Consider the following 24,636-nt stretch of genomic DNA (forward strand, 5'->3'; position numbering starts at 1 on the left):
TCCCAGTACCCAGAGCTCAGGGCTGCCTCACCCGTCTCTCTCTCACACTGCTGACTCTGCGAAAGCCTCTTTACTATGCTACTTAGGACTTGCTGCGAATGAAGTTTTTCCCCAGAAAAATTCATGTTGACACATTATTCGCCAGTACCTTAGTATCTGGTGACAGGGCCTTTAAAGAAATAATTGTTACCCTTAATTACGCTGGGCCTAATCCAATCTGACTGGGGTCCTCAGAAACAGAGGAGCCCGGGCTTCCCTGGTGGCGCAGTGGTTGGGAATCCGCCTGCCGATGCAGGGGACGCGGGTTCGTGCCCCGGTCCGGGAAGATCCCACATGCCGCGGAGCGGCCGGTCCCATGAGCCACGGCCCCTGAGTCTGCGCGTCCAGAGCCTGTGCTCCACAACGGGAGAGGCCACAGCAGTGAGAGGCCCGCGTACCGCAAAAAAAAAAAAAAAAAGAAAAAAAGAAACAGAGGAGCCCAATACCTAAGAGCAGGGCACATGGACAGAGAACAGACCACGTGCGGACACAGCGAGAGGACACGGCGAGGAGGATGCCATCGGAAGTCAGGAAGAGAGGTTTCCGCAGCAACCAAACCTGCCCACACCTTGATCTTGACCTTCCAGCCTTCACCATGTAACAGGCTGCTGCAGACTGTTTTTTTCCTCAAAATTCATACGCTGAAACCTAATCCCCATAGTGAAGGTACTGGATATGGGGCCGTAGGGAGGTGATTAGGTCATGAGGGCAGAGCCTGCATGAATGGGATCAGTATCCCTATATAAGGAACCCAAACGGCTCCCTCACCCCTTCTGCCATGTGAAGACACAGGAATCGGGCTCTCACCAGACACCAAATCTGACGGTGCCTTGACCTTGGGCTTTCCCAGCTTCCAGAACTATGAGAGATAAATTTCTGTTATTTCTTAGCTGCCCAGTCTATGGTCTCCTGTGAGAGCAGCCTGGACAGACAGAGCCCCAGCAAACTAAGAGGGACTGACGGCGAGAATTTCCAATGCTTCTCTCTGCCGTAGGACCTGCATCCTCCAGGCGAGGACGTGCTTGCTGCCCTTCTCACAGCCTTGCTCCTTCCCACCTCTGCACCTGTGCTGCTGCTCCTTTAGCAAAAGGAGCTGAATCCTATTCTCAGCCTCCACAACCCTTCCAGCCTGCAGGCCCACAGGGCACTTCCCGCTAAGGCCAGTGCACAGGGAGCCTTCCAACTTCACCTGAAAGCCTACAGCTGCCCACTTCTACTTCCACTTAGCATCTACCATCCTATATCCAAACCCTCTAAACCGCGACTCTGCTGACCTTTCCCAGGCATCTGTCTCAACAAGCTCCATAGAGACAGATTCCTTAGAGGCAGAAATGAGAGCTGAACGTCTCGGTCTCCCTTATTCTGCCCCGTGTGGGTCCTTCCCCTCTCCTGGCTCACTGTTCTCCTCTGTAAACTGAGAGGTTTTGAACAATAGCCTCTGTAAGGGCATGGATCTCAGTGTACACAGTAGGGCTTTACTAAGTGCAGCTGGAAGGGCTCGTTGGCTTTAACAAGGTGAACAACAGCAAGGTAACTAACCGTGGGGTAGATGTGGGTGGCGTTTCAGAAAAAGCAAGTTCACGAGGCTTTCGAAGAGGCCAGTCTAGACTCCACAGAGGCCTCAGTCAGCGTGTGTTGGGACACATGATACACAGAAAAGCATCAGAGCTGTTCTGCTTCTGGGGTTCCGTGGCCAAACAAGAGCCACTGACAACAAATTCCAGAAACTCAAAATGAAAGTCAGCATTTCAGCCAGGTATTAGATACCGAGTTTGAAATTCAACTTAACCCTACAATGTGGGTCTAAGTATTAATTCTAGTGAGCGTCCATGAAGCAATGTTAAATATTTGAAGTCATACTCTGAGGTGGACGAAAAATCATTCTTAAATTCTAGACTTCATTAAGTATTTCCAAACCGATACAATAATAAGCATAAACCAGCTAGGCCTTTCCATGGAAGCCCTATGTCACTACTGAGAACTTCGATTCTAACGTGCCTTAAACAATTGATGGAGGAAAAGGACCGGCAGCCAAGTACCAGGCTACTGAGTCCCGCTCTCTGATTTAAAAACCGTACGTACGTCGCCTTTCTTACTGCTGGGGCTGGATCCACCCACAATGTGTGGCTGTCAACTACAAGCAGCAAGGGGAAATCTGCCATCTGTTCCTCTCCTCCCCAAAGCATGGACTGCACTGGCCTCCACACACTGCAAGCTCCTTCTGCATTTTCCTATCTCGACCTCATCCTCATGCAAAAGTTCTCTAGGACGGATCTTCTGTGGAGGGAAGGGAGGGGGGACAGGGACGCCAGGGCAGAATGAGCTGAGTCTCCTGAAGCACACACGCCCTCCTGAGCTCTCTTCCCTGATCTCTGCGGGGTTCCTGGAAAGCAGAAATGATAGAAAACAGGAGCAAACTCACAGCTCGAACAGGTGCCTGCTCACTTCTGCATCTACTGCACTGAGCGGATCGTCCAGGAGGTAGACGTCTGCATCCTGATACACGGCTCTAGGAAACGTAGAGAGATGTCAGGAGAAGGACGCTTCAAGCTTCCTGTGTCCCATCTTTGAATCAAGATGGTGTCCAGAAAATCATTATTCATTCCAAGAGCCCATGGAAAAGGGCCAAGACCCTGCTTCACACAGGGCCCACCCGGTGAGCGGGGTCTGCGTGCTCACTTCCACTAGGAGCCATGGAGGAGGGAGGGGCAGGAAGGCAACTGAAACGCCATTTACCTGGCGAGGTTGACCCGGGCTTTCTGGCCTCCACTCAGCGTGGTTCCCCGGTCTCCTATCACAGTTAGGTCTCCATCCTCCAAAAGCTGTAAATCCTACACGGAGACAGAAAAGGGGAAAAAGAGAAAGATTTCAAATGTGTTCTCGGGCTTCCCTGGTGGCGCAGTGGTTGAGAGTCCGCCTGCCGATGCAGGGGACACGGGTTCGTGCCCCGGTCCGGGAGGATCCCACGGGCCGCGGAGCGGCTGGGCCCGTGAGCCATGGCCGCTGAGCCTGCGCGTCCGGAGCCTGTGCTCCGCAACGGGAGAGGCCACAACAGCGAGAGGCCCGCGTACCGCAAAAAAACCACATAAAATGTGTTCTCCTCTTATCATGCTAACCTTCTAGCATCAGTTCTTTATAAAAGTATTTGATCAACAGCAATGGGTATATTTTATAGTGACTAAATTGTAACATTAAACGTTAAAAAAAACCTCTCAGGGCTTTTCATTTTTTTTCATTCTGTAGTTTTTCACAGCATCTATGCAGTTGACTATTTTGACACACATTTATTGAGGATTAACTATATACCAGGCAGTGTTCTGGGCACAAGGAATTCATCCAAGAGGAAACAAAGTCCCTAGGGTTTCTTTCCGTGATGGGAGATGGAAAATTAACATGAGTGCAAGTACTAAGGACTAGAAGAAAAAGGAAGCCGGCTTAGGGGGATAGGGGGTAAAGGAGGGAAAGTGAGTCACTACTGGGGTCGACAAGGGCTCAGTTCAGAGGGGGTTTGAGTAGATCTGTTGGAGGGTGAAGCAGGCTTAGATTTAGATTGCCTATAATTATCATCTGACAGATCCTGGCATAGACAAGCAGAGTTTGCAGAGTTTGTTTTCTACTAAACCCCTCAGGCATCAACCTAGGATACACAGACTACCTTTCTACAAATGAAGTCCTCATTTCTTGGTCTCTACTTCAGCAAATCTGGGGAGAGAACTAGTGGCACACTGGGATCTCCATGATAAACCAGTCGTTTGAAATCCCTAAGTCTCATTTTCAACTTCTACAGAAATGTGCTGCAGAAACAATCACTAAACTCAAGGATCCTGTGAGAATCAAAACAAGTGTACAAACACCCTCCATAAACGGAATAAGGACGTGAAGGGACTGTAACTTGCTATTGGTGATTGAGGCCTATTTTCTCATCACACCAACAGTGAAAACCCACGCACAGTGTGAATCACGACACGCAAAGCACATGACCACGAGGAAAAGAAAGAGACCATCCCCGTCATAACCCTCCCTGACAGCCACAAAGACACACAGGCACACACAGGTGCCCTGTACACTCAAAGCTTAAATGCGGAGCATCAGATGAAAAGCAGCAATTGCTCTGTCATGAAAATTCATCATTTTTTCACCTTAATTCTTTACTACCATCGCTTGCTTTGGGTTTTCCTGAGATACAATAAGCCGTTTTAAGATACGTTCCCAGCCTTCCACATACACACACACACACACACACACAGTTTACTTGGCCTCTGTTTCACTGATGACAGTCCTTGCAAACTGTTCTGCTTAGTTTTTAGGCCTCCATTTTATGCTGTTTTGGTTTCCTTCTCAAAACAGCACCACACTGTAGTGCGGCAACCCGAACCATGTTTTAGAAAAGGCACTTAGACCCACTCGAGCACAGTCAGGGCGTAAGAAACAGGCTCTCTCTCCAAGCCTGGTAGGAGGACTTCCAGTGTGCTGTTAGCTCTGCAGTCTATTTCAGGACCAGCCACGAATGGGAACACATTTTAGACGATTTGAAGTAAAATCCAAGTCAGGCTGATTTCCCAGCCACCATTTTCTGATTAGGTTAAAGGGGAAAAGCCTGAGTTCACCATATATTACAATTCCTCCCACTGACAGGAAGGTATTCTTCTTCACCAATTTTCAATGAAAAGCAGACACACAAACTACAGGAAAACTAGGAAATGGCGACGCTGGTTTGATGCCATCTGTCCAGAAGCACATCAAGGGCCCTTTAGGGATGCTAGAGACTTCGTGTACAAACATGGAACAGACTGTTAAAATATTTAACGGGGACCTGACGTGAGCCCCTGGCAGAGGAGGGCTGGGTTCCAGAGTCAAACAGCGTAAAACTGCCTTTCATCACAGCTTTAAATCCATTTGGCCGATAGCACTATGATTTCCATTTTAAAGATGATGAAACTGAGGCCAGGTGAGGTTCAGAAAAGCAGCTGAAATCACATGATTTTTTCCCTACTAAATAGAGAAACTGAAACTCATTCCCTGAACCTTCTATCTCCTAAGCCTTGCAGTTTAAACACGATCCCTACAGCAGGCCAAACATTATTAGGTGGTTCCCTACATTGTGTTGTATAACTCCCTGTAGGGTCACTTTGAATATGGCATCAGCTTAATTCGACGTTGCCAAATGTGATTACTTTATATTTTAACTACAGATACGTTTTCGGCTCAATGAGGTTAAACACGTACTTCAATTAGATCTAGTATAAAGCATCTAGTTATTAAGATATGTAATAAAAGAAATGCTGCTTTTTCCTATTTTATGGGAACCACCCATAAAAAGAAATCTTTATTATTTTTGTTTCTATGTGTGTATTTACTGAAAACCTGGCAGGTTTGCATTTTACAAACATTGCCTTTCTCTTTACAACAAACCCACACCTCCCCCTCATTTTATAAAAAGGAAACAGAGAAACACCTGAAATTACTACTCAGGACCATTTCTCTCCAAAGGCCACACTTTTTTTTCCTACTACACATGTAGTCTCTGTATCTACAGGTCAAAATAATTCCACGACACCAATATTACCTGTAACGGTCTTATGACCATTCATTGACACATAGATTCCATTTCAGAGCAGCAGCAAAACCTCTTGGAAACCCTCTGACCCAACACCCTCATTTTGCTGCAGAAACGTCAGAGGCCCAGGCAGGAAACGGGACGTGTCCAAAGTGACAGCAGGCAAGTGACGAAGCCGGGGCCAGGACTCTGCTCTCCGCTCCTTCTCCGCCCTGGGCCTCCCTTCCTGCCAAGGAGGGAATGGACACGAGGGGCCCCAATTCTATGTCCCGACCACGCAGCACAACAGGAGAGCAGTACGTATTTATAAACCTCACATCACGTACAGAAGAATCGCTGTGCAGCCCAATCCCGCAGGGGCCCCTTCCCACCAGGGTCTGTGCCGCAGGGACACCCGAGGGTGGGTGAAGCCCCAGAACACGGCCCGACTTACTGGTCCCATCACCCCACGGGGCTGGGGCAAAGCATTGACCCCCTTGGGTCTTAAACCTGAGCTGCAAATGTAGAGGTGAGGCATTCCATCTCTCAAGCCTCGGTTTTACTAACTATAAAATGAGGATGGTAACATCGAAGAGCCTTGTAAAAGATTAATAACTCATACACCTTGTCATGTGTGCTTGCATGTGAGTGACAAACAGAAAAATGACTTCCACATGGACTCTGAATAAATGAGAGCTATTTTTCTTACTGTTTTACATTTGCATTTCCCCTTTTCGTATATCATTTTTTAAAAATTCTACCTCATTACTGTCAACTTTACTTCACTTCTGTAAACGAAAAATCTCCCATTAACCATAACTCACGAGAAGGAAACAGAAGCCCATTAAACAAGCAAACAATTGTGTTGTGCCCAGCACATCATCAAATGCTACTCATCTCACACAGTCTATGATGTTCAAGCCATTGTTCAAGCAGAGTAACTATTTCCACACAGGCCTTTAACACCACACCTTTGAAACCCTGTCCCAGCCTTTTCCTCACAGTATAAAAGAACAATACGAAGCTCAGACTGCTCTGACCAGACCCCGGGCGGGCGGGCGGGCGGGCGGGCGGGGGGGGGGGGGGGAGCTCTTTAACGCCATTATGCAGATTTTTATAACCAAAGAGAATAACACAGTATTTATCAGTATTTACATTTTTTCTTTTGTTTCACTAAATTATATTATCCTACAAGCTAAGTTCAGTTTGCATAACTGATTCACTAATTTCGTTTAAATCCCCAGGTACAGAGAAATGTTTCATTTTCCATTTTCTATGAAATTCAATGTCATTTCTGAAAACAATCTCTTCCCCAATGAAAATAGGCCGTATTAAGAAGAAATGTTAAAGCATTACTTTTTCTTTAAATAATAAATTACAAGTCAAAAGTGAAGCGGAGAGGGAAACCTAGAGAATGAAAGGGACCAGGGAGGCATCAACCAGGTGCAGGGCGCAGACCTTACGTGGAGCCCGACTCAAGCCAATGGTTAAAGAAATTTCCCACTGAGATGATTAACAACATGGAAACACTGACGAGAACACTGATGATATTCAGGAAATTCAGGTTACTTTTCAGGTGTAATAATGGGGTAATTTTTTTCCAAAGGTCTTTTAGAGAAAACTAGTGAAATGTTTACAGATGAACTAATCTGAGGCCTAGGATCTTCTTCAGAATAATCTGGGGTGGGAGTGGGGCCGGCAGTGGGCAGGGGTAGAGAGGCAGCAAGACTGGCCACGAGCCGATCCTGGCTGAAGCTGGGGGTGGGTAACTGAGAGTTCATTACACTGTGCTCTCTATTTTCACAAATGTTTGTAATTGTGCATTAAAAAACGAAGGTAAAAGTGAATGAAACTTCACAAAGTGAAACAGTCCCCTCCCCCAAAAAGGCATTCTGTGAGCGTCGTTACCACATCAGAATTCAAACGGTAGCATACGTGTGTACATGTTCATCCAGAAGACCAGCTTAAAAGCATTAAACAACATTAAAAGATCTTTTAACAAACCTTGTAGTTTAACCCAACACTATCATCATTTGAAATTCGAGTATATGCAACTCAAAAGTCATGACTCACCTTTTTCAAAGCACAAGCCTTTATTACTTTTTCATATCGTTCTTTTTCATATTTCTTCCCAAATAGAATATTACTCCTCAGAGTTCCTGAAAACACCCAGGGCTGCTGAGAAACATACGCGATCCTCCCGTGCACGCTGACCAGCCCCTGGCTCGGGGGCAGCTCCCCCAGCACAGCACTCAACAGTGACGACTGAAACAGATGGCAACACACACGCGTGAACAGGCAGCACTCAGGACGGACACGCCCCGCAGAACAACTGTCCCCACCCTGGGCGCTTGATAAATGATAGAACCCTTTCCTTTAAAAGAGGATAAAGTACAGCTGTGGCAGTTGAGACAAAAAAATTGAAAATAACACTACTGGTCAATGTACGCTAATGATTGATAAGGAATATTAATATAATACTATGACAATCTAAACTGCCCAAGAGTTTCCCGCAACTGAAATGCTCTACTCAGCAAAGACTAAGTTAGAATGTTTAACATCCTTAACTAGCAGAGCAGCCCAGCAGAACGTGTAGTTTCATGTATCTGATGTTTAGTGCAGTTGTTCCTGCATCCGGGTATCCTTTACTTGACAAACACTTGTTCTTAAACAAAGCTTTCTATGAATAATATATCGAAAGATGATTATTTTTTAAAATACTCCGAAGTGAGTCGTGTCCAAAGAGCAAAACTCCATCATAACTTAAATCAGCACCCCCTCGTGTACATATCCCACGTTTAGGTTCCTGTATTTTGTTGTTTCAGACCAAGTGCACGTGCACATGTCCTTCAAATCTTTAACAACACACAGGGGTGGCGCGTCTGCGTCCACAGCATCACAGCGCTCACCACACTGGGCTGAAATGATCTGCCTGCGTATCTGTCTCGCCCCAGAACCTGGCTGCCTCTGGAGGGCAGAGGCGTCTGCGGCTTGCTCACGTCTGCATCTTCAGCTCCAGCACATGGCTGCACACTCACTACACGTGCACTGACGGGCCCAACTCAAGTCACATGAGGCAATGCTCAGAGCTTCCCGGAAGAGCCATGACAGCCTCCAGACCCCCTGGAGGGCCCACTGTGACAGAAAGAAGCCCCCACGGTCTCAGTCTGTCCCGGACAGCTGTCACATAAACCATTTCCTTCACTGAGACGGCCAAAGTCCCGGCAAGCAGTTCCCAACTGTGTAACAGGAAGCACCAGGAAGGAAAACAAAATGGGCATTTATGCACGTTTATTTGGACATGCAACCTTCTTGCAAAACTAATGTTCCATGCAACAGAGAAATGCTGTTTGAGATACACCCAATTCAAACTGTGTTACCTACAGCTCTGGGCTCGACTCTGAGAACTTCACAGGGGCTGTGGCATTGCATCAAGCTGCCGAAAGGCATCGTAACTTACCTTTCCTGCTCCCACGGGTCCGACCACAGCTAATAGCTCACCGGGTCTGACAGTAAACGAAAGGCCTCGTAGAGTTGGGGTTTCTGATGCCTGCAAATTTAAGTTTACAAAACGGTTCATTTCAATAAAATAAAAAAGCGAACTTCAGAAAGTAGAGAAAATAACGTAAGTCGTTGATATGCTAATATAACCCACATGTTCGTCCTTCCGATTTTAAGATAGTGAGTCCTGGGGGCCTCTTCATCAAAAAACACCTTTGAAACAGCTCTAGTTGCCTTTAGGAAGCCTACTACTTTTGCCAGATTTTCATACGGACACAGCTCTAGACACCCACAGAATTTAAGTACTTGAAATGACACGGCCCGTCCTCGAAATGCAAACTCCATGATGCACACTAGCTTATTAATATAATATAATTAATAGAATATCCAGTATGGGAGGTTTTTAATCATTTGTAAGTTTTCATTAGAGCCATTGGTGTTGTTTACTTCACTCCTCTCCACAGGGTGGCAGTGTAAGTACATATCATGGCTGGTCCTCTACTAAGAATTTGACATCTCCACTTATCTCTTTATTTTCACTTGATAAAGAATGAATCTCAGTAATGGTCAGCAAGCAACGGGGCACTTTATATGATAAAGTTGCTCTTGATAAATAAAGTCACATAAATGGCAGTCAAGGCTCCAATTTCACCAGAGATTCAATTTAACAACCAAAAGAAGGGGGGGATGGGGGTGGCGGGGGGATTATGTATAACACAGTAGGTTAGAGTCATCAAGCCTCAGTTTTGTACCCCTTACATGCATTACCTATTCCGGGTAAATAGGGACAACAAAGTACTTCTACCGTAAAAAAACAAAAACAAACCATGGAGGTACATGTCACAGCAAACAATCTAACACAAAGGAGAAGGATAAAGTACTCATCGTGCCAATCACAGGTCATGTTCTTGAACAAACTGTAAATTCTATCATAAAGAGACTTAGGGGTATGTGTATTTCTTTACATATACTAAGTGTTTAAAAAAAAATGTTAACTGCTAATGTTAAAAAAAAATAAAGTGGTTACGTATGATTAAGTAAAATGCCCAAAAGACTAATAAAAGCACAGGGTCTGGATAAGAAGTCTGGATAATGTTCTAAATGGAAGATTTCTCTGGAAAGAACTGAACTGATTATAGATACGGGCAGCTACTGAAAAAATAATTATTTTTAATCATCAAAATAACTAGCCCCATATTTTAACACGAGACATCTTCTGAAAGCTACTCCACTCCTTTCTTTTTGATTAACACTTGCATTCTTATTTTGCTACTTTTCACTCAGTTGCGACTGCACGATAATGAGCCACCTACAAACACAGCTTCCTGCTGCAGCCCTGCAGTTTGTCAGGGCAAAACACATGGACTTCCCTCCCTGTTCAGGCTTGAAGCTCTTCATCACCAAAACACTAGCCCCAGATGTTACAGGAATTACAAATCTATCGGTAAATAGGAAGCTAGACTTTAATACATGAGAAACATTTAAGCTTCTCCACTTCTTCTCTGACACTTACGGTTCTTATTTTGCCACTTTTCACTCAGTTAAGACGACAAAATAGTGGGCCACTTACAAACATCAGCTCCGTCACCACACCTCACAGTGTGTCAGGACCAGACACCGAGTTCCCTCCCTGTTCAGGCTTCAGGATCGGGCACTGCTCTGCCGTGACCAGAAGGGGGCAGCACTCGACAGCCCATGGTACTGAGGCCTGTCCTCTCCTGGTTATCCAGGCTCAGGGCATGCGGATTACACAGGATCATCAGCTGAGCCCCACTCAGCTGCCAGACACAGTTTGAAATCCCTGTCCCTTGGAGGCTCCCACAGGACCATTTATTTTAAACCTTAAAGACTGAGACCAAGTCCCATCATTTCATGAATGAGACCTGGGTCCCTGAAACCTTCTGCCACCTGCCCAAGGGGCTGTATAGCGGAGCAGCTTAGAAAACCCATGTCTATCTCCAGCCTCCCAACCCAGCAGGGGATTCGTTCAGACTCTGCTTCTCTCCAAAAATCCCCAAGGTCTGTGCCACTCCCCCACACCCGAGGGATGTTTCACCCATGACCTAACCTGAGAGGCCCTAATTACGAATGACCCAGCACAGGGCACAGCCTTCCATAGGCAAGGCCAGGACAACAGAAGAGGGTGTTCTGTACTACACTGCAAGTTACACAGAAGTCTGAGAGCACGTTATCCCGTTCTTGCAAGAAGAACAAAACAGCTCATTTTATAATGCCGCGTAGTTTGGTACAAGAGATTTTGTTAATGTTTCATACAAAGTATGTGTTACCATTCACAAAGAGTTGCCATCGTAATGGAATTCTAGTGGTGCTTTTCATAAATGCTTCGAGTGTATTATGATGAGAAATACCGAGCAGGAGGTAAATCTACACTATTAAGGTAGGAGAAACTATCAGGCCAGATACGGTACCTTGTTAGAGTTTCCATGTGCGAAAGCTAAGAGGGTATATTTTTGTTTACTTGGGAACATACTACTGTTTTGTCGGTGGGGAAGCAGGTACTGAATCAGAAGTAGGTGAACAGGATGCAAGTGGCACCACACTTGGTGTGACAGGCGTGAACACACACGAGGAGTCTGCACAGTCCGGACACTTGCACTGTGGTCTCCACTCCCACCAGCAGTCGAGCTCCTGGGCTCTGCACCGGATGGTGGACCCTCTGGTAGAGGCACCACCTCGTTTGAGTCCTTCCAGCCCTGGGGATGGGAGTGGCTTCCCACCACTGCTAATCACTGCTAATCTCATTTTGCCCTTTCTGCTTTTTTCTTCCCCCGTCTTTCATCCTCTGCGTAAGTATTCCCCACATGGAATGCCCTCTCCTGCGGTATGGGTTCTGTTTCACTGAGTGATCCACAGAGGACCACTGAACCGGGGAGGCAGGAATGTTTCAGTCGTCAGAAAAGGGGGCTGCACTAGGTGTGCAGTTTTGAGAGCGGACCCTGCTCTTTTTCCTGTTTGCCTGAACGTCATAAATAAACCAAGTGTTCGGAACTGCCAGTTGTCCCTGTCAGCTTGTCACACAGTGCAAGCCTTCAACTGGGAATCACGGGTGCTCACTATGCCCTCCTGCTGTCGCCTCCCCGTCCCTGGCTGCCACCAAAGTAGCCAGAACCATCGAGAAGCTTAGGATGGGGGAGCCCCACCCTGCCCCAAAGCAAAGTCCTAAATCATGGCCTCGGTATGTAATAAGATGATCTGAGAACATCAAGGCAAAAAATGTACACCGATTCCCCAAAGCCTCTGGTCTGTAACAACTGGTTGTATATTTGTCAGTTAACCCATTCCATACTGCAGCTTTTTTTCTCCACAATCAATATAAATTCTAACATTACAAACATATGGACTTTAAGGTCAAAATGTGCTAATACTTTGAAAGCTCTCTTGAAAACGAGAGAGAGAGCAACATGTCAAATGTCTTAGGCTGATTTTACACTTAATCTCCAGTAGTTGCAAACCTATTCCTGATTTTGAGAATTTTTATAACATACTTTCAGGAAATTAGCAGGTCACATTTTGCACCAGGTGTAAAACCTCAAAGTTCTCCAATAAATCTGCTGTCTTTTAGCAGTCACAGTCTTGGTACACAGGCTGTGTTACCTTATCCCAAGAAGCAGTGAAATCTTGCACGTCCACTATCATTTTACTATCTGATGGCAGCTGAGGGTTGCACTGTGTTATCTCATCAAGTAACAGAAAGTTCTACAGAAAAAGGAAAAACACAGATTGTTTAAACTCCAGGAGAAAAGCATAAACAACAATAACTGCTTTCTTGGAATTTGCAGTAAAAAACTTTATACAGCCTACATATCGTTTTGCCAACTGTACTTAAAGTGTAGGTTCACATCAGAACAGAGTAGGTAATATGCGGAATATTATATACTATTATAACAATATACAATAAAGTCTACAGATAGTGTACGGTACAGTATGATATATATTACATACATGACAAATAAAGAGTTCCTGGCCCTGAGGCTATCTTTGTAACTTTCTTAACAAGTGTACTGGTTCCACCCTAAGGAGAAGCTGTGGCAGCAAACTCCAACACATTTAAGAGCTTGATATTTCCATTGTTTTACTTTTGTGTTACTAACAATAAACAGAAGAGTTGGTAGGGAATTATTCCGTAAACATTTACTGAATCCCGCCATGTGCCAAGCACCATGCAACACTGCTAGGAACACGGAGAGGAAGGCCATTCCCAGGCCTGCAGGTATCAGGTGGCACTGGACAGGCTGGGAACACAAGACCTAGGAAAACCCTGGCTCTGCCTGTTTTGGGTCGTGACCTTTCCCTGGGCACTTAAGTACACTCTGCTTTACTCCTCACGCACGTTAAATCAATCACTGCTTGTCATTTACTATCACTCAAGTCACTGTTCTAAAAATGAAATGCTCTTATTTTCTGTCTCTTAAAAAATAGTCTGCAAGCATCTATTCACACTCTTCTCCTTAGTCAACGCCCTCTCTCCTCGACAGCAGGAATGGCCACATCCTCCACTGCTTGCTATTTTCACACCCCTTAGCAGCTATTCAATGCAATTCAGTTGAATAAAACCAAGTCCTGCGAACCACTACTGAACTAACATAATCATATACAGGAAAACTCCCTCTTGCCCTGCAAATGCTGCACATGATTCAACAAGAAACAAACCCCAGGTTTCAGCTGGCGCCTGGCAGCCTGGAAGGAGGCCGTCTCTCTCCAGCCTCCCGAGCAGATAGGTGTAGCCACGTGACTACATCCAGGCCGGTGGAAAGGGACAATGTCCAGGACCTTCATCCACCCCACGGCCTGGGCCTCGGAGGTTACCAGCTGGGTCAAGGCCACATGCAGAGGAGTAACAAGAGAGAAGTCTGGGTCCCTAACACCCTGGAGGATCATACTAGCCATGGAACTGGTTACAGGGAGAACTGCTCACCCCGATGAAAATAAATAAATGTTAAGGTCCTAACCGCAAATACCTCAAAACGTGACTTTATTTGGAAATAGGGTTGCTGCAGATGCAATAAATTCAGGTGAGATCACACTGGACGAGGGTGGGCCCTCAATGCAATATGATTGGTGTCCTTATCAGAAGAGAGACGCAGAGACACGCACAAGCAGAAAACAGCCATGTGACAATGGACACGGAGGCTGGAGTGATGGCTGTTAGGAACCAAGGTACACCAAGGTTTGTCTCCAGCCACCAATAGCTAGAAGAGACAAGAAAGGATTCCCCCTTATAGAATTCAGAGGAATTGTGACCCTGCTGACACCTTGAAACTGAACATGAGGACTTACCTGGTGCTGCAGTAGTTAAGAATCCGCCTGCCAATGCAAGGCACGCGGGTTCGAGCCCCGGTCCGGGACGATCCCACATGCCGCGGAGCAACTAAGCCCGTGCGCCACAACTACTGAGCCTGCGCTTAAGAGCCCGTGTGCCACAACTACTGAAGCCCCCGTGCCTAGAGCCCATGCTCCGCAACATGAGACGCCACCACAGTGAGAAGCCCACGCACCACAACCAGAGAAAGCCCAGGGGCACCAACAAGACCCAACGCAGCCAAAAATCAATAAATATATAAATAAATTTATTTAAAAAACAAACAAACAAAAAAAACCTGCTTCTGTGAAGGAAAAGGAAGACGAGATCCTTGCATTTCTCTCAAAGACAAGCTGGCAGGAGACGCTATCCTTTCGTTCCCACCTCCTCTCATCCAGGCTCACTGAGAACCGGAACACTGGGCACGGCCGCTCCTACCCGCCCCGAGCCCGTGTCCAGCAGGAGGCAGGATGGACAGTGGTCTGAGGACTCCTCTGCAGGTTTTCAACCACTGCAGCCTGAGTTCTCTCTCCACACCACCTCTCCCCTCGTCAGCCAGGTACCAGCTCTCGCCTGTTCTGCCACAGTTCATCCCTCTCCCAATTCTCCTTTCCTCTTGAAACAACATAATTTCAGAATCTCTTCTATTAACCATTTCAAATACTGATATGCCTCTTCTTTTGCTGGTTCCTTCCCCAGGCCTCCCCAGCACCACCGACCCTCCCCCAACACCACTCCCTCCTGATCTCCTTACAACACCTCTGAGAGTGTCCAGCACGCTTCAACCCCTCCAGTGAGCCATCAGCACCTATGTCCACATCCCCAAGTGGCCTCTGCCTGGACACCCTGAGTACCGACGCCACCCATCCTTCTGGGCCATCTCAAATGCTAATCCTCCTGGGAACCAGCTCAGGAGGATCCAGGCTGGCACTGACCTCCCGACCTCTGAATCCTCATAGGGATATAAAGTCATAAAGAGGGGAGACACTGGGTGATTCCTGCACTTACACAGTCCCAACTCCATCTGAGACCAAGCCTTGCACAGAGTTGGCCCATCATGGGTATCAGGCTAAGGGAAGGAACGGACTACATGGCTGTTCAAATCAGTCCAACCGGTGACTGCATGGCTACAGCCTTACATAGTCTGAGCTAACAGAGCAACGAGCAAAAGGTTATACGTGTATGTTATACATCTTGTCTAAACAGAAATTCCAATTTTACCTTAAGCGTGTTACCAAGATAAAAAACCTCAATATTCAGGGCTTCCCTGGTGGCGCAGTGGTTGAGAGTCCGCCTGCCGATGCAGGGGACGCGGGTTTGTGCCCCGGTCCGGGAAGATCCCACATGTCGCGGAGCGGCTGGGCCCGTGAGCCATGGCCGCTGAGCCTGCGCGTCCGGAGCCTGTGCTCCGCAGCGGGAGAGGCCATAACAGTGAGAGGCCCGCGTACCGCAAAAAAGTAAAAAATAAAAACCTCAATATTCAGTGTATGTATGGTAGAACAGAAATTCCCCACTTTCAAAAAAAAAAAGAAAAAGTAAGCCTTAAATGAGGAATTAAATCTATTGAGCGCTTGTCTACAAATAATAGGTCTGCTAAGGCAAAGAAGTTACAATCTTCCAGGGGTTAAATGAGACTCCATTCAACACATGACCAGCTTGTAAAGTTGCAAGAAGTGCTGATTGCATTTTTCCCCAGGACTCAGGCTGATGAAAAAGGTGAAATTAAACTGCCATTAGAGCCATGAAGTGCAGACCCAGAACACATCATGAGGGAAAGTATCAACGTCAGAACTGCAGCCAAAAAGACTGAGTTCCCAGGGGCTGGTAGGGGAAAACCTAAGCAGCTTTGTGAACAATATAACCTCAGAGACACATTTTACTGGATGTAAAAGTCACTGAAGACTTTTAGTGCGTTTAAGTTAAGACAAGATATTTTTAATCCTATTGCAGTAGCTCAATGCCAAGACCTTCAGTCCCCTTTCATTACTAAGAGAAAAATAAGGGGACCATCGCACCACCTCCAAGGTAGCCAGGGGTGGTGGATTTTCTTCCTAGGACCCCCAAACATGACCTGAGTGGAAATCTTGGAAGATGGCCCATCCAGTCTCCTGAGTCCCAGGCTGCAGAAGGCAGTGGGGCAGCCGGGCTTAAACCACACTCTGTTCTAAACTCTACGTGCCCACCACGCCTCCAGCCCATCTATGGTCAAACCTCACCTAGTTTTCTTCCATTCTTGCTGCTGTCCTCATCTTCTAATTAGGCATTAACACATCTAACTGAGAAGCAGGAAAAGGAAGAACAAAAATTCTTGCTCTTCTCCTCCCCTTAGTATTCCAGGTGACTTTGCAGCCCCAAAACTGAAAGCAGCCCACAATCCATCTCTCCTGTTAAGGGGCTTAGAATACTCCTGGGGAGTCACAACACGACCACCCCCCTTGACATGATGCTGGGCCGTGCAGGGCTGGCCGTGCACACAAATGGAAGCACTAGATCAGCGCGAACGAAAGTGCTGGGAGAGGGACATGGGGCTGCTGGAGGCTCAGCAGCATTTGCTTAAATCAAGGACTGATAAGAAGGCAACCCAGGAGGCCCAAAAAGTGAGGCAAAACCAGGGATGAATGTGACAGGTCACACAGACAACCCGTCTTCCCCCCCTCCCCCAGCAGAGTGGAGGGTCGTGCGCTGTGAAACAGAGCTGCCAATGGAGCGTAGAGTTTAAAATTTTGATTCTGCAAGTAACATGGAAACTTTGAAGGTCCTCGGACTAAGACCAGATGATGAAAACAACACTTAAATAGAAATTCCACATGCTAGAAGGTACTAAGAAGGCAATGTAACAATGGTTTAAAAAACCAGGCTTGGGCTTCCCTGGTGGCGCCGTGGTTGGGAGTCCATCTGCCGATGCAGAGGATGCAGGTTCGGGCCCCGGTTTGGGAGGATACCACATGCCGCAGAGCGGCTGGGCCCGCGAGTCATGGCCGCTGAGCCTGCGCTTCCCGAACCTGTGCTCCGCAGCGGGAGAGGCCACAGCAGTGAGAGGCCGGTGTACCGCAAAAAAAACAACAACAACAAAAAGGCTTTGGGCAGGATCCTACTTGTCATTTACCAGCTATGTAAGGATAGGTGAGCTATTTCACCTGTTATAGGAACCTGTTTCCTTATCTGTAAGGTGGGGACACTAATGCTTATCCCATTCAGTTGCTATCAGGATTAAATGAGATGACATGCAAAGGCTTCAGGAGCACCCGGACCACACAGCAACCGCGGCAGCACCGATTGAAGACAGCAGCTGCGGCAGCAGCAATAACAAAACCACAGCAGCACAACACACGTGTGAAGCCTCCATCTGGACAGCTTACTGTGTCACTAAGAGCGTCACTACAGTTCAAGGATATCCCTAAATGTCCTCTGTCGAGATGTGAAAGCTTCATAAAAGAAATTTTATTGAACTGCATGGACCATCCCTTAACAGTGTCACTAGAAGCCCCCATCAAAAAGAATGATTAGGGCTTCCCTGGTGGCGCAGAGGTTAAGAATCCGCCTGCCAATGCAGGGGACACAGGTTTGAGCCCTGGTCCTGGAAGATCCCACGTGCCGCGGAGCAACCAAGCCCATGCGCCACAACTACTGAAGCCCGCGCACCTAGAGCCCATGCTCCGCAACAAGAGAAGCCACCGCATTGAGCAGCCCGCGCACCGCAACGAAGAGCAGCCCCTGCTAGCCACAACTAGAGAAAGACCACGCGCAGGAACGAAGACCCCACGCAGCCCAAAATAAATAAATAAATACATAAAATTAAAGAAAAAAAAAAGAAAAGAAAGAATGAAATTCAGGGGAACAGAACTGACCCCATATAACTGATCTGTTTTATGGGCAATAGCTTTTTATATTATAGAAACTTCATCATAACCTTTTATGACGGCTGAATGATCAAATAAAAATCACAGCCAAAGCTATCTAACTTCACAAGAGATCTATTACTGGCCATCCATCACTATCGAGAAGTAGGAACAAAACAAATTAGATGTGTTGTAAAGCCCAGACACTCAAGCTCACGCCCAGGCCGGCTCACAAAGCCAATTTATCTTCATTTTACACCAATTAATAAACACACAACTCCTTAAGTATCTACAGGTTCTTATCTTGGTGATGTAAATTATTCACCCCTGGCAATTTACAGACAGATTAAAAAGAGAGAGAGAGACTGTGGGTATGGTAGGAATCACAAGTTTGAAGGGCAGAGGGCAGCTAGAGATAGGATTACACGTAAGTGACAAGAGAACAGGGACTAAAAGGCAGATTGAAAAGGCATACTCAGAAATCAACAAGCAAACCATCTAGGGAGGAAAGAACCCATTTTTAAACACAGAGAATGAAGTGAGACTGAGGCCATGCTTCCTACCCAAGGAACAGAGACCTCTCAGCATGTTCATTCCCTCCCGGCCCAGAGAGGAATCCTATTCACCCCAGGACTAGTCAGTGGAGTTAGCATAGGAGATGAGATCTGTTTGCTTCTCCTACTTTCAGACAACTTAATCGTCTTGCAGTCATTACTCGACAAGAGCCCTGTACCGCTGGTACTTATACTACTGCCCATAGATGAGCAGGCTCTTAAGATATTTATAACGCACCCTATGTCAGAAGACGGGAGTACTAAAGACTTTCTGGAACAACCACCAGCTTAGGCAGTGAGAGTTAGATCTCACCTAACCGGCACACAGTGACACCAAATAAAAGGAGGCATTTTAGGTAAAATCCACCTACAAGTGAATAAAGTTATTTGTCAGCAAACCTTGATTCTTCGGATGCTGACGACCGCCTCTGACACCTTCTCGACGGCCGAGGGGAAGAAGAGGGTGACTGTCAACCGCACAGCCCCATACAGTGTCACCGCCACAAACACACGGCTCGCCGTGATCACATTGCCAAGCAGCACATACGTGGTGAAGGTGACAAAAACAATGATTTTGCTTGCAACAAAAAACGATGCCAAATTCATTCCTCTAAGGTAGGAACTTCTCAGAATCTTGGAAATTTCCTTCCTGGAAAAGAGCGGGAAATAGATTTTAAAAGAAGCATCAACATCCAAGACATGAATTCAAGTGCCCTGTGTGAGTGGCCTCTTCCTAGGGAGTGGACACAGATGAAGATAAACCATCCCTCACATCACGGAGACACTACACAGTGCACACCCGGGGCCTGCCCGACACAAAGACCACACACTCCATCACCACTTCACTCTTCCAACTGAACAGAGGCTTAGTGTCTCATTTTAAACATTCTGGGTCAATCAGACTGGGTTTGAACATTCAGTCAACATCCATTCATAACCAGAAGTCCTGTGCCGGGCTCCTCACTGATGACAGAAAGACACAGCCCATCCCCTCCAGGAGTTGACAAACTCATAAAAGAATAGAGAAAACAACCCCAAAATTATGAGACACCAAGACATTAGACAGAGGCGCCAGCACGGCCCCCGCGGGAGCGCAGAGCAGAGGCGTGTAACTCGGAGCAATAGAGGCCGGGCAAGTCACACGCACGTGGACCCTGAGAAGATGAGCTGGAGTCAGTCGGGCTTGGCGGAGGCCAGAGAAGAAGTAAGATGAGTGTATTCCCAGCAGAGGGAGGGGCACCCACAAAGGTGCAAAGTGAGAGCTGACACGGTGCTGCCAGAGAATTCTAAGTACCCTGGGCTGGAGTATAAGCACTCATCAGATATTTAAGTCAAAGATGGAAAAAAACTCTACAAACAAAGCAAAGCAAAAAATATATTTATGGCTTTGTTTGGAATGAATAATACTGACTCATAAAGTTTGGCCCAATATAAGTACCCAACCTTTATATAATCTCCCCATTTGTGCTACATTAACATAAATTATACTTTTAGTTTAAATATCGTTTTAGACGTCAACATCTTAAATCATTGTTTATTTGGAATCTGTGCTATTAAGAAATACTTGGGGGCTTCCCTGGTGGCGCACTGGTTAAGAATCCGTCTGCAGGGCTTCCCTGGTGGTGCAGTGGTTGAGAGTCCGTCCGCCTGCTGATGCAGGGGACACGGGTTCATGCCCCGGTCCGGGAGGATCCCACACGCCGCGGAGCAGCTGGGCCCGTGAGCCATGGCCGCTGAGCCTGCCCGTCCGGAGCCTGTGCTCCACAACGGGAGAGGCCACAGCAGTGAGAGGCCCGCGTACCGCAAAAAAAAAAAAAAAAAAAAAAAAAAAGAATCCGCCTGCCAATGCAGGGAACATGGGTTCGAGCCCTGGTCCCGGAAGATCCCACATGCCGCGGAGGAACTAAGCCCGTGCGTCACAACTGCTGAGCCCACGTGCCACAATTCCTGAAGCCTGCTCACCGAGAGCCCGTGCTCCGCAACAAGAGAAGCCACGGCAATGAGAAGCCCGCGCTGAAGAGTAGCCCCCGCTGGCTGCAACCAGAGAAAGCCCACGTGCAGCAACAAAGACCCAATGCAGCCAAAAAAAAAAAAAGAATGAATGAATGAATGAGTAAATAAATATTTTTTTTAAAGACAGAAATGCTTGGAATTTAATTTCTGTATAAGTAAGAGGCATATATTTTTTTTCCTTTAAGAAGATGGTAAATGGAGGAGCAGGTTAAAATGACGTCTCCACTGTTCTACTTAACCCCACTGCCACATGTTGGGGGTGGAGTGGATAGTAGTTAAGTTCATCTTAATGTGAAAACTTGGTAAGACTTCTAAACCATTCAGTAAATATGAGATAAATTATGAAAATATGCTGTATATATACAAACACTTACCTTCTCAAACTGGTAATAAGGTCTGCAAAGGACTTTTCCCAGCCATACATTTTTATTATTCTGATGCCAGTTATCACTTCATTCATGGTCCTGATCCTGGTGTCTGTGAAAGCTGCAGTCTTACTCCTAAGGGACACATGTGAGAGATGAGCCTTAGTGACCACAGCCCAACTTTCCTTATCAGCAGCAACAGTGGCACAGCCAGAGACCAGGGATCAAATGATTCCCTACAGCTCTTTTGCGCAGACAGGCAGGTCCTACTCAAAGTAGAAATGGAGAAGACTTCAATTAGGAAGCCAACCATTCAGCCCAATTCAAGAAGTAACTTGGAGAACTTGCAGTATCCGCTAATGAAGACCCAGAATTAATCAGATACAAACCATCTGCCCAAGGATGTCACGGTCAGGTAGGGGAGGCAGAAAGACAGCCGACTCTAACAGGAAGACAGTGGCTGTGCTGTAATAAAATATGAGTAAAGTGCTGGGGAGCAGAAAAGATGGGGCTGTAAATTCTACTGGGAAAGGAGAACAAGACGGCCTTCAGAGACCCGGTAGCATCGGAACAGGGCCTCAAAGGATAAGGAACATCTCTCCAAAGCAAAAAGAGGAAACGAAATTCCAAGTAGAGAAAAAAAAAAATACCACACGAGGCTTCCCTGGTGGCGCAGTGGTTGGGAGTCCGCCTGCTGATGCAGGGGACGCGGGTTCGTGCCCCGGTCCGGGAGGATCCCACATGCCGCGGAGCGGCTGGGCCCGTGAGCCATGGCTGCTGAGCCTGCGCGTCTGGAGCCTGTGCTCCGCAACGGGAGAGGCCACAACAGTGAGAGGCCCGCGTATCGGCAAAAAACAAAAAAAACAAAAACACGGAAAGATACACACACACACACAAGAACTCAATGAGCTTCAAACAGCACAACATCTCCATCACCTGACAACCTGCACAATGACCAACCACCAACCCTCTGGGACCTGCTTCACGTCTAACTAAGCAGCGTGAGGCTCTTCGTCACCCGCCACTTTTCTATCACACAGGCTGCTAGGAATGCGGGGCTTTATACAGACATACTTAAGATCGATCTTGCCCTCGGGCTTAATGGAAACATTGAATTAAAAACAAGATGCAAACATATACACACCTGAAAATGGCTCTAACAAACAAGCATAACAAAAATAGATGCATATGGAATTGAGCCTGTAAGATCATTACTATTTAATAATGCTTAAATAACACTGTTCAATGTACATTCCGCTTAAGGACACGCTACTTGCTCAGGTACGGTGCCGGGAGGAGCCAGCGAATGCTGTCACCTTTCCCGCCTCAGGATCAAACCTCAGCTTAAGGCTGGAGCATCTACTGGCTAAGCCTAAAGGGTCTACAGCACATGCAAAGAGACCAAAGAAGGCATTTTTGTTTTGTTTTTGAACAAAAGCATCAAGCAGATGGTGGATGTTACCAGTTGCATATTAACACTTTTTTACACCAGTGTTTCTCTTACCGGAGTGATGAAAACAACTTCCCAATGCAGCTTTGCAAAGGCAGAAGAATAATTAGAACCGCCATCCCAGCAAGACATGATATTCCTATTTCCATCCAGAGCAGGATGGTCACTATGATAGCCTGCAGTGGCCCTGCCCACAGAAAGTGCAAGAATATCGTTACCTTAAAAGAAGAAAAACAAAGCCTTCTTAGGAATGTATAAAAACCAGACCAGTGAGGACACAATTTAGAAACAATCTTCTGTCAAAGAACAGACAGGAACCTAAACAGAAATGATCACAGTGGGTTTTAAACCTGCTAAAGCAGAAATCAAGTATCCACCCCAGGTGATGCTCAGGGACGTCCAGGGAGAGGAGGACCGGCAGTGCCAGGAAGAGTTCAGTTTTGTCCATCCCACAAATGAGCTCAGGGCTTCCTCACAGTCCGCCCCTGTCAAGCAGGGCCACTCCAGGAGCACCCTTAGAGACGCTAACCACGCTGGGCAAGAACACTGCTGCCGATTTATTATTAGAAAAATTAAATTCTCATCTAAAGGACAATATACATTGTTACATCTCATAGGCACACAGAAGAAATGAGAGTTGAATAAAGAGAACTCTTTGTCTTATGTCTTCAAAAGAATCCTGGCCACCTGGCATCCCAAAAAGCTAAACACAGTAAGGACAGGGAATGGAAAAGGATCCCCCCAGGGACAGCTTACCTGATCAAACCTGTTCACATCGTTGGACAGCAGGTTGACTATCTGGCCTGTGGTGGTCTTCCCCATGGCCAAGTTACTCAGGCAAAGTGCCTGAAACAAGAGAGGGTAACAGAGAGTTGGATCCCTGCGGTGATACCAAGTCACTCTTAGAACATAACAAAACAGAGCACGTTTTCACGGGGTCTTGAGTGGTGTCAGGACGAGCAGCATGACCCCTGACAGCAGGGCTCTAGGAACCCATGTTTACCCTTTGACTCCTCAATGTGGCGACAGCCATGCCCACAAGGACAGCAAACAGAGGCCGACGCAAAATCTCCCACCTTTTTTTTTTTTTGATGAACCTGGACATGCCCCAAATATAAAGGGATGTAGGTTCATACTTAGAAGCCAGCTAAAGGAATTTTAGGCCGTATTAGATGAAGGCAGGGGAGCTGCCTGCAAATCAATCGTTAATTTTGTGTGTGACATCATTTCCACACTGTATTCTCAGTTTCCTCATTCTCTGAACGGAAATAACTCTTCACCGAGCATAAGATCATAGGGGACGTATGAGAGGTGAATGGCAGATTTGTTATCTACTACGTGGAGGAAACCAGGTGCTCCTGGAGATACATTTACTGATAGTCATGTCTTCTTGTCTTTGGAGATGGGACAAGATATATGCCAACACCTGTAATACAGGTGTGAACAGTAAATACGGTGGCACAGGGAACTGGTGAAGGTTTCTACCAAGTGACACTGTGGTGAGGGAGGAGCTAGGACGACGAAAAGGATAAAGTATATGGAGAGAAGGGAAGGGCACTGTGGGTGAGAGGAACCCATGCAGAGACTCCAGGGAGGGAAAATGCAAAATCTGGCTAGAAAGGTGGTCTGGGAAATAGCTAAGGACTTTGGAAGGCAACATGGAACGGTCAGTGTTTTTTCACATTAGAGAAACTCAGCTTTAGGAAAATTAAACTGAAGAAGTGATTGGCCAGGAGATTTTTGGAAGAAAGGAGAATTAGGGGTCAGTGAAACAGTCAAGAGGTAACCAGACTGTGCAGTAGAGATGTGTGAATGGTAGCAAAGGGCCACTGAAAACACTCTGAAAGGTAAAAAATGCTTTGCAAATATGAGCGACAGAGGGAGGGAGGGAGGGAGGGAGGGAGGGAGATGCCACTACAGGAAAGAAAGAAACCATACTGTGCCTTAACTTCTGAAAGCTCTCTTGAAAATAGGTTTAAAGCCTGTTTTACATACAAATACATGTTAATCCCTCATGAA

General features: G+C 46.6%; 1 protein-coding gene across 1 annotated transcript in view; it reads right to left on the reverse strand.

Annotated features, from left to right (window-relative positions):
* The window catches only part of ABCC4 (ATP binding cassette subfamily C member 4), a 220,749-nt gene that overhangs the window by 122,911 nt on the left and 73,202 nt on the right, over positions 1-24,636 (reverse strand). Inside the window, exons 5-13 of the mRNA XM_060128752.1 lie at positions 23,374-23,463; positions 22,672-22,835; positions 21,177-21,302; positions 19,189-19,438; positions 12,692-12,793; positions 9,036-9,125; positions 7,649-7,840; positions 2,776-2,870; positions 2,462-2,548 (exon numbers count right to left, since the gene is read on the reverse strand). Of these exons, the coding sequence (XP_059984735.1) occupies positions 2,462-2,548; positions 2,776-2,870; positions 7,649-7,840; positions 9,036-9,125; positions 12,692-12,793; positions 19,189-19,438; positions 21,177-21,302; positions 22,672-22,835; positions 23,374-23,463 (1,196 nt within the window). The remainder of the gene's footprint in view (positions 1-2,461; positions 2,549-2,775; positions 2,871-7,648; positions 7,841-9,035; positions 9,126-12,691; positions 12,794-19,188; positions 19,439-21,176; positions 21,303-22,671; positions 22,836-23,373; positions 23,464-24,636) is intronic.

Source organism: Lagenorhynchus albirostris, chromosome 18 (assembly GCF_949774975.1).
Source record: "Lagenorhynchus albirostris chromosome 18, mLagAlb1.1, whole genome shotgun sequence".
NCBI lineage: Eukaryota > Metazoa > Chordata > Mammalia > Artiodactyla > Delphinidae > Lagenorhynchus > Lagenorhynchus albirostris.